Below are 10,706 nucleotides of genomic sequence, written 5' to 3'. Positions count from 1 at the left end.
TTTCTTCTTTTTTTTTTTTTTTTTTTTTTTTTTTTCGTTTGTTTTGTTGAGTTTGAGACTGAGCCTTGTGTATCTCAGGCAGCCCTCAAGCTATATAGCCAAGGGGCCTGAATTTCTGGTCCTCCTGCCTCTACCTGCCTATTGCAAAGATCATGAGTATGCCAATACATTCATTCCTTTTATGCTATTCCAAGGATAGAACTGAGCTACATACCAAGCCCAGTTTTTTAAGGCAGCTTTCTTTTCTTTTAATGCTAACAGCCTTCCTTAATCCTGGAAGCTTTGGAAGTAGACTGCTCCTTTTCCTTTCTCAAGTAAAGAAACAAAAGCCTGTGGAGCTCATCATGTTGGCTCTCACATTTTGGAAGTGTAGAGTAACTCCAGAGTCTATGTTCTTAGTGCTGTGCCCTGTTCTCTTGCCATAGTTTGTCTTCAGTTGCTGTGATAAAACACTGAAAAGCAACATGAGGAAGAGTTTATTGCATCTTATAGGCCATAGTCCATCACCAAGGGAAGCCAGGGCAGGAGGTCAAAGGAACCCTGGAGTCAGGAACTGAGGCAGAGAGGGTAGAGGAAGGCTGCTGAATGGCTTCCTCTGGCTTGCTTAGCTAGCTTTCTTGTATACTCCATAGCCACCTGCTCAGGAATGGCCCATCTCACAGTGGGATGGCTCTTCCACATCAATTGCAACTTTAAAAACAAAAAGCAAAAACTTGCCATTTGCTTATATTTTGAAACAGCATTCCACTATGGTACCCTGACTGGCTTACAATTATGTATATGCCCATGCTGGCCTTGAACTTGCAGCAATCTCTCTTCCCCTATTTACAGAGTGCTAGTATTAGGACAAGTGCTGCCATACCCAGAGGTTACTGCTTTGGGATGTGTGGAATTTAATTCAGTGTTTGCTTGTGGTAGCTCCCCCATTTCCCACAGTAAGGCTCTTACTTTGTAGCCTAGGTCAGTCTGCATGGAATTCATTGTGTGTCCCAGGCTGGCTTCACATTTTCAGCAATCCTCTTTTTACCTTGTTGGTGCTGGGTTTTACAAGTATCATAAGTGTCATCATACCTGGCTTGTTTTATTTATTATTACTGTGTGTGTGTGTGTGTGTGTGTGTGTGTGTGTGTGTGTGTGTGTATGTATATACATATATATGGAGAGAGAGAGAAAGAGTGTGTGTGTGTGTGTGAGAGAGAGAGAGAGTATAGGAGCACTCATGCTATGGCATACATGTGAAGGTCATATTACAGCTTTCAGGAGTGGGTTCTCAGTTTCCACAGTGTGAGTTCTGTGGTTCAAACTCAAGATTTCAGATTTGTAAGACAAGGACTTTACCCACTGAGCCTTCTCTCATACCTTGTTTTTTGTTTTTGAGACAGTCTTTTTATGTAGCCCAGGCTGGCCTCTTAGATGCTAGGATTACAGGTGTGCACCAAAAAGCTGGCAGAGGTACACCAGTCTCTGAGTTTCAGGTCAGCCTGTTTTGTAGAGTAAGCAGCCAGGCCTACACAGAGAAACCCTGTCTTGAAGGAAAAACAAAAACAAGAATGCACCAACCATTCCTGGCTTTTTTCTTTGGTCAGTACTGAGGATCAAGCCTGAGGCCTTTCACATGCAGGCAAAGCCTCTGAGCTACACCCTCCCTGTTTCCCTTTCATTAAATATTAACATTATTATCATTTTTGAATGAATTTAGCTCAAGTAGATCCCTATTTTCTGTACAGACCTCATATCTGCCATTACTTGCAATGTCTTGTTAACTTCTTATATTCAAAAAGTAGTTTAGATTGGAGGTGCACTCAGTGCTGCTGTGTGCAGTTAGCGTGCAGGAGACTGAGTCTGAGCCCCAGCACCAAACAAAGCACTCAAAACCGCCAACATAATGAAGTGTTTTCTAGAAGAGCCAGTGGAGAAGCTGCTAAGGGAGGTGCTTTTTATTTAGGGGTAGGATGTGCCCCTTAGTGGGTTGGCCTTGCTCGGTGGATGGTCCAGGTGCATATAGCAGCATTACCTGTATTCTGCACTATTAAAAAAAAAAGAAAAGAAAAACATGAAGTTGAGAGGGGGACATGTTAGAGGGTTGTGTCAGGAGGAGCCGGAGGCAGGAAGAAAGGTGGTTATGATTAAACTATAGTTTGTTCTTGTAGAAAATTCTCAAAGAATAATAAAAAAAATTTTTAATATTTTTTACAAAGTTGGTGTTTGAGTGAGGCACAACACTATCTCTTCCAGCAGCTAGGAAGCTGGGGCAGGAAGGTTATGGGCTAGTTTAGGCTCCATAAGCAAGACCTTATCTCAACACAAAACAGAAATGAAATTAATTTGTTTTTAACTAGGATCTTTGAATCTTGTCCAGTCCTTCATCTGTTGTGTGGAGAGGCATTGCATAGACCCAGGGAGAGTGCAGATGGGCTAGGGCCTTGTGTTTTGCTACAGTGAAACCCCTAGAGGTACAGTGACCGGATGAAGTAGTCTTCTTACAGACATGGGGAATGTCTCCCAGAGGAATACTTCCCACACTCTATTACATCGTGGGGGAGATAAGCCAAAAGCTTGCCGGTAGATCATTCAGGCTTTTAATTTGTTTGCAGAGGGAGGATTACTTAAGTCAGGGACATTCCTTGGGGTATTCCTTTGGGTATTCCTACTTATGACAGAATTAATTAATAGGCTTTCTTTTATATGATTCTTGCTATCACTTTTCTCTTGATTGACTAGTGTTGTTTGTTGTTTTTCTAAGTGAACCATATCATCTCATTGAACTCTTTTCTCACTTTGGGTATACAGCCCTAGATATCATAGAGAATTAGGGTTTAGGAAAAAGATGCCAGCTGTGGTGCACGCCTTTAATCCCAGCACTCAGGAAGCAGAGGCAGGCAGATCTCTGAGTTCAAAGCCAGCTGGTAAGTGAGTTCCAGGACAGCCAGGGCTACACAGAGAAACTCTGTCTCAAAAGACAAACAAAAATTGATCTAGCTGTTGTGAAAGATGGTCTGTGGGAAAGGCTCCTTGCCAAACAAGTGTAAGAACCTGAATTTGAATCCCCATAAAACACGTGAAAACCAGACACGTAATATTAGTCTCTGTAATCCCGGTCTCTTAGTTAGGGTTATTGTTGCTGTGACTTGGGAGGAAAGGGTTTATTTCACTCATAGTTTCATATCACAGCTCATCATCAAAAGCAGCCAGGGCAGGGACTCAGATAGGGCAGGACCTGGGGACAAGAGCCCATGGAGGGGTGCTGCTTACTTGCTTGCTCTGCCTGCGTATTAGAATGGAGGACTACCCATAGTGGGCTCCATCAATCACTAATTGAAGAAATGGCCCACAGGCAGATATTAGGCAGGCATTTTCTCAGATAGAGGTTCCAGCCTCTTTCAGATAACTCTAACTTATATCAAGTTGACATAAAAGTTGGCGGTACACCCAGTGTCCATATGGGAAGATGGGGCGGGGAGACAGTAGAATCCCTGGAGGCTTGTAGGCTGACTAGCCTGCTATACACGGTCTCCCAAAGAAAAGAGAGAAAGAAAAAAGAAGCCAAGTCTTAAAGAAGGTCAGAGTTCTTCTTCAGTTCCTGGTGGTGGCTGAGTGCCACTAGGACTTCTTGCATCTGGGCAGACTATGAAGCAGAGAGCAGGAAATGTTGGCGTCCTCAAGATTTCTTCATTTTCCCACCGTTTTAGTCAGTCTGGAGCTGAGGTGATGCCAACATGTAGAAGACCCCTTCTTTATTTAAATCTCAGAAGTTCTGACTAGGTGATGGCTTTTGGGTTGGTTGGTTTGTTGCTTTTTCAAAACAGGGTTTCTCTGTGTAGCTCTGGCTGTCCTGGAACTTACTCTATAGACCAGTCTGGCCATGAACTCAGAGATCCTCCTGCTTCTGCCTCCCACATGCTAGGATTAAAGGTGTGTGCCACTGGTGCCCTGCTGTTTTACTTTTTTTAATTTTTGTGTATGGGTGTTTTTATCTGGGCAGTGTGTGTGTGCGTGCCCAGGGGAGCCAGGGAATCCCCTGGAACCGGAGTTACAGAAGTGTGTGGGCCGCCATGTGGGTGCTGGGAATTGAACTTGGGTCCTCCGGAAGAGCAGCCAGCCACGGCTCTTAACTGCTGAGCCATCTCTCCTGTACTCTGACTAGATACTATTATGACACATGACTCTTTTAGGTATCTAAAGCTGCACCAGGCATAAGTTCCTAGTCATTTGCTATTATTATTTAGAAAAAGGTAGTTGGGATGAAAATGGTCCTTTAAAGATAGTAACTGTTAGGAATCATGTTGTATTTATGTACTTATATTTGTTTAGTCACTTACTTGTTTGTTTGTTTATTTTTTGAGACAGGTTTTCTCTGTTTAACAACCTGGCTGTCTAGAAACTCATTCTGTGGACCTGGCTGGCTTCGAACCCAGAGATCTGCCTGCCTCTGCCTCCTGAGTGCTGGGATTAAAGGCTTGTGCCACCACAGCCCAGCTAACATACTTTTTTTTTTTTAAGAATTTTTTTTTGTTTATATGTTTGTGTGTGTTTATATGAATGCATGTTATGTGTATGCAAGTGCCTGTGGAGACCAGAAGTTGGAGTTACAGGTAGTTGTGAGACACGTAATGTGGCTGCTGGGTACTGAGCTCCTGTCCCCTGAAAGAACAGCAACTGCTCCTAACCACTGTGCCATCTTGCCAGTCCTATGTTGCACTTAAAAAGAGAGAAAAACGGATGAGATGACCTTTCTGCTTCAATTACAGAGTTGAAACGGTAGGACAGCCAGACAGAAGAGACAGTATAGGAGTGTGTGCAGAAAAGCAGAACGGCTGTGACTCTCTGCAGCGGGACCAGGCCGTGTGCATCAGCACAAATGGTAAGACATGCACAGCTGTGCCTTAACAGACCACTAGCTGGAGCTGACTTGAAAGCCTTCTCCCCAAGACTAACTTACTGGTGCCAGGAGGCACCATGTAAGACCACAAAGGAGAGAGGCGCCCAGCAGTCCTACCCAGCAATGAAAAAAACACACACAGACTCTAGGGCAGGTGAGCTGGCTCAGGAGGTGAAGTACTCGCCATGCAAATCCCACAGCCTGGAACCCACATGAAGGTGGGAAGAGAGAACCAACTCCAGAGTTGCCCTCGGCTTGCACGTATGTGCCGCAGCGCGCACAGGCCACATTCCCCTGCATATCACACACATAAAATAAGTACTTTTAGCTCTTTACTCCATAGTGTTTATACTTTGAAAATCATTACCCAAATCCAAGTATGCTGGCATACACCTCTAACCCCAGTACTTGTGAGGCTAATCTGGGCTTTCCCCCCTCCATCTCTAGAGGAATAAAATAAATCACTACTAAGCCAACAGTTAATCTTTTATGGCACATAATCAGAATTGGATAGAGCAAGATTCTTGTTTATTCCATAGGGAACAGTATTGCTGTTGAGGGCTGAGCTCTCCAGTGTTTCCTTCAATGCAGTTCTCATGGGATACTCACAGTCTCTCCTGGAAGAGTCCAACCCCATGCCAGAATTCTGAAATGGGATTACAGCTCTGGGTTTTGCTCCAGCTTTGAGAATGGGGGTTAGTCTCTGTTTAGATTCACTATTAATATTTAATTTTCTGGAGTTTTTTTATTTTTTCCTGAACTAGGAGAGCTCTCTGTTTTCAATAATCTAGAAGCTGTTTCAGTTGCTAACAGGTCAATGACTAACATTTTAGGTGCAGTTTTTGTCAATGGAAAAGAAATGACTAATCAGTTGCCTGCAGTTACCTCTGGATCCACTGTCACGTTTGACATCGAAGCTGTGACTCTAGGAGCTGCTAATAACAGTGAAGGCGGAAGTGTCAAGCTCCGGGTGACCATCAGCTCCAGTAACCGGGAGGTGGTATTCGACTGGCTGCTTGACCAGTCCTGTGGCTCTCTTTACTTCGGATGCTCGTTTTTCTACCCTGGATGGAAAGTGCTAGTGTTTTAGCATTTTGAGGGCTTGGCTTTGGTTTGAGGGTTTGCTGTTTCTGTCCTCGGCCTAGTTTAGTTATATCTGATTTTGAAAAGGTGAACTTAACCTCTTGGGCCACCAGAAATGGAAAGTGTTCGCCTTTAAATATTTCAGTAAGAAGTAAGCTAAATGGGGTGGACAAAACCATAGTTCAGTTTTGTTTTTAGCATAAATATCAAACTAGCTTTAAAAGTCTGGATACTCTTCGCCACTGTTCTTCCTAAAGTTGGTTGTTAAAACAGAAAAATGTCACATTATTAAGTCTTCATCAAGGTCAAAGGCCAGAGGCAAACAACATTAAGACAGCTGGAAGCCAGGGCTCTGTGGGACTGGGCAGGCATTAGTCATTGCTTCTCCTCACTCCCACGCCCTGAGTGTACGACTTTGCTCCTGTGTTCAGTGATCTCTGGGGCTGGAAAGCCCAGTGGATTCTGTATTTTCACAGTACCTGAGCAATTGTCTGTCGTAGCCAATGTTATTATCTTTTCTCTTCCCTGAAAGCGTGGCACAAGACAGAACAGAGGAGGGCCTGTGTTCCTCACGATGAAGCCACTTATGGAAGTACACAGCAGTGTTAGCTCATATGTGCATAGCCTGCACCAGGTGCACCCCGTCTCAGCCAGGCCCGAGGGGCTGTGCGGAGTGTTCAAGTCCAGGGTAATGTCAGGTTAAGCAGTGGTCTTTTAGCGGACCAAAGAAATAAAGGGTAAATACTTGACCTATTTTTTTTTAAAGCTTAAATTTGTGTAAAATATTTATTTGACTTACTTAATATGTAAAACAATTGTGGTCTTAACTTGTTATACCAGCGTACAGATAATCTTTAATGTGAATTTTTTTGTTTATTTTACCAGTAGTAAAAAAGTGGAAAAGCAAGTGTGATATTTTTGTAACATAATTTATTTGGGGATTCACGTTCCCTTTTTGACAATCATGACTTTCCTCCCTTTTTTATGTATAACTGGGTGTCCTTTCTCGAATGTTGGCAGGATGTTCTGGAGTATAGGTGCCTTATCCAGCCTTCTGAAACAAAATAAAAAATGAAAAGTTAACAGTGTATATGCTGTGGGTTTTGTGAGTATAATGAATCTAATTTTAATTTGCTCTTGGTTAGAAAATTTAAAAAGTGTGTATTGTAGTTCCAGGCATTTCTGTTAGATGTCATTATAACTTGTAAAAGACTGCTTACATATGCTAACCTTCTGCATCATCTCACGCCGAGCACAGTGCCTTCCACGTAATATGTGCATAATAAATGGGAATTGAATGAACGAGAGGAGCCTTTTCTCCAGACATCTTCATCTCTGTCTTCATTCATTCAGTGTATGTTTAATGTGGGGAGTTTTGTGTTTTGTGTCTTTGTGGGGTTTTGTTTTTGGTTGGTTGGTGGTTGATTGGTTGGTTGGTTGGTTGGTTGGTTGGTTGGTTGGTTGGTTGGTTGGTTGGTTTTTAAGACACATGGTTTCTGTGTAACCCCAGCTGGCCTGGAACTCAATATGTAGACCAGATGGCCTTGAATTTAGAGATCCTCCTGGCTTGGTTCTTTCTTTCTTTCTTTCTTTCTTTTCTTTCTTTCTTTCTTTCTTTCTTTCTTTCTTTCTTTCTTTCTTTCTTTCTTTCTTTCTTTCTTTCTTTCTTTTCTTTTCTTTTCTTTTCTTTCTCTTTCTTTCCTTTCTTCCTTCTTTCCTTCATTTCTTTCTCCCTTTCCTTTCTTTCTCTCTCCCTCTCTCTCTCTCTCTCTCTCTCTCTCTCTCTCTCTCTCTCCTCTCTCTCTGTCGCTGTCTCTGTCTTTCTCCAGGGTTCCTGGAACTCACAGAGATCCACCTGCCTCTGCCTCCCAAGTGCTGGGATTAAAGGCGTGCACCACCACTGCTGATCTCTGCTTTCTAAAGCAAATGTATCGTAAATTTATGCCTGTATGCAAAACTAACTTAGAATGAAAAAATAGCTAGGTGTTGTAAAGAACAATTGTAATTTTGGAGGTTGTGGCAGAAGGATTCCTAAGAGTTCAGGGCCAGCTTGGGCTACAGTTTTGGTGCTTTCTCGACCAAAAAATAAGGAAAGGAGATGGTGGCAATGATGTACGCCTTTAATCCCAGGTCTTGAGAGGCAGAGACAGGAGGTTCTCTGGGTTCCAGGCCAACCTGGTTTATAGTGTGAGTTCTAGGACAGCCAGAGCTGCACGGAGAAACCCTGTTTCAAAAAAAAAAACAAAGAAAAGAAAAAGAAAGAAAGGCAGGCAGGCAATAACAACAACAAAACTGACCCAGAACTAATGTAAAAGCCAAGAATTCTCCTGTTTTGAACTATAAACTGAAGTTTGTTACATGAAGTCCTCCTGTCCAAATGGATAACGCTAAGAGATTTTGGTTGATGATAAAGTGAGAACTGGCATTTGTTGTACCCCTGCTACATGCCAGGCATGTTCTGAATTTTCAAAGAATGTTCTCTCCTTTAGTCCATGCACCATACTCAAGACATTTGTAGTATTACTGTTATTTCCACTTTGCAGGTGAGAAAATGAAGTTAAAGAGATGTAGTGTGGCCGAGGTCACGGCTAATAACTGGTCTCGTCAAGATGCTGGGACATGTGTGTCAAGATGCTGGGACATGTGTCTCCAAGAAGCCCCGCCTTCATCTTTGAGCCATCTTACCAGTAACACCCACCCCTCCTCAGGATGAGTTAACATGAAGGTCACAATGAAGGAGCTTGGTCAACCTGGGGACACGCTGAACTATAAAATGAGCCAGGGACGGTAGGGATCTATAACCCGTAGAGTTTAGTGACAGTGTGACTGCAGAGATACAGAAGAGGTTCTAGTTTGCTTCTCAGTGGCTGTGGTAAGTATGACCACAAGAACAGGTTTGTTTGGCCTATGGCTTTCAGTCAGTCACCGAGGGAAGCCAAGGCAAGACCTCAAAGCAGAAGTTTGAAGAAGAACCCAGAGAAATGCTGCTCGTGGGCTCGCTTCCCCTAGAGTCGGTCACCTTTCTCCTACAGCCCAGAGCATCCGGTGGATGGCACAGCTCACGAGGGCTGGTCACTCCTACACCACAGTCAAGGAAACGCTGATAGAAACATCCACAGGCCAGTCAGCTCCTCAGCTGTGATCCCCTCTTCTCAGGTATGTCCAGGTCTTTGTGAATTGATGGAAACTGACGAAAGAGGATTAGGTTGTCTTTCTAACCTGACTGATGGCTTCCAAACCAGTCTGCCCTCGCTGAGGTGAAACATTTACATTTTAGTTGTGGTTTTGAAGGAGGACATCAGCAAAAATGCAGTTGGTTTGTAAAAGTCCAGGCCAGGTGTGGTCGTTCACAACGTGGGAATTCGAAGTTAGAAGCCATCCTCTTCTACAAAGGGAATTTCTGATATCTTCTCTGGGCTTCCTATTTTCTCTTTTTACTTCTTTGTGAACAAGAGAGTTTCAGGTGAGTGTTCACTAATCATTCCCTACATTCTTTATACGATCACGTGTTTATATTTACCAAGTTTGTTTTTACAGGTCTTGATATTTTCATTCGTTAAGCTAAATTTTTGGATTCCAGGGAGTCTGTAGTGATGACTTGTAGCCTTTTATATCTCAGAATCTCACATGGAGTAGCTAGCCAGGTGTGGTGGCACATGCCTTTGATCCTAGCCCTCGGGAGGCAGGGGCTGGTGGAGCGCTGAGTTTGAGGCCAGCCTGATCTACAGAGCGAGTTTCTTGATAGGCCTACATAGTTAGACATCATTGTAAAAGAAAAGGAAAGAGAGCGTACAACTAAGGCGTGGATGTAATTCAGTGGGTAGAGTGCTTGCCTGGCATCCATGAAGCCCTGATTTTGATCCCCAGTTATTCGTAAGACAGCAAGGCTAAGCCAGCCCATAATTCCAGCACTCAGGAAGTAGATGAAGGCAGAGGGATCAGACGTTCAATGTTATCCTGGGAAACATTTTTGAAAGCATTGCCAGTAAGTAGCAAGCCTGGAGCACAGCCATATCTGGGGAAGAGTAAGAGAGGCCAGCAAGATTGTTCAGCACGTAAAGATTGCCATTAAGCTGGCACCCTGAGTTCCATCCCTAGGACCACATTGTAGGAGGAGAGACTGGACTCCTCCCCTGAGTTGTCCCCTGACCCCAGCACATGCACAGCACACAAACAAATGAAACAGAGCAACTGCATAGAGACAGAATTACATGGGTAACACTGGAAGGCTGTGGCAGGGAACTCCCATGAAGCACAAGTCCAAGTTGGCAGAAACCACAAATGTTGCAAGAACAGTATGATCTTAGTGTCTCTACAGGAAGAGGAAGTAGGAGACTCAAATATGAGAACAGTAGGAACCCCAAATCATCAGCAGATGCTCCCTGGAAAGCACCGTGGAGTATGGAAATCGTAGTGAAACTTGGGGGATTTCCCATCAGTGCTGGTTGAACATGGGGCTCCAGCGAGCATTTGCAGGTGCTCTGGCTGCCCTCAGAGCTGGTCCTGGTGGGAGTACACCCTTAGTCCCAGCATGTAGGAGGTCTGGGCAAGGGAATCTGGAATTTCTGCCCAACACAGGCACATAGTGAGGCTCTGTCACAAAATAAAGGGGCTAGAGAGGTGGCTCTGGTTGAGAATACCTTATTGCAGAGGACATGAGTTCAGTTCCCATCAGGCAAGTCAGTCAGCTCATGACTAACTGTAACTCCAGTTCCAGGAGGCCCAACCCACTCTTCTGACCTCC

General features: G+C 43.9%; 1 protein-coding gene across 1 annotated transcript in view; it reads left to right on the top strand.

Moving 5' to 3' along the window:
• Crlf3 (cytokine receptor like factor 3) overlaps positions 1 to 7,294 on the top strand; it is a 38,357-nt gene extending 31,063 nt beyond the window's left edge. Inside the window, exons 7-8 of the mRNA XM_055619631.1 lie at positions 4,749 to 4,861; positions 5,713 to 7,294. Coding sequence (XP_055475606.1) covers positions 4,749 to 4,861; positions 5,713 to 5,969 — 370 coding nt within the window. The 3' untranslated portion in view covers positions 5,970 to 7,294. The remainder of the gene's footprint in view (positions 1 to 4,748; positions 4,862 to 5,712) is intronic.
• The last annotated feature ends 3,412 nt before the right edge of the window (positions 7,295 to 10,706 follow it).

The sequence above is a fragment of the Psammomys obesus genome, unplaced genomic scaffold, assembly GCF_907164565.1.
Source record: "Psammomys obesus unplaced genomic scaffold, mPsaObe1.curated_primary_1811, whole genome shotgun sequence".
In the NCBI taxonomy this organism is placed as follows: Eukaryota; Metazoa; Chordata; class Mammalia; order Rodentia; family Muridae; genus Psammomys; species Psammomys obesus.
Note: the sequence above shows the minus strand (reverse complement) of the source record. Positions and strands in the feature narration are given on the sequence as shown.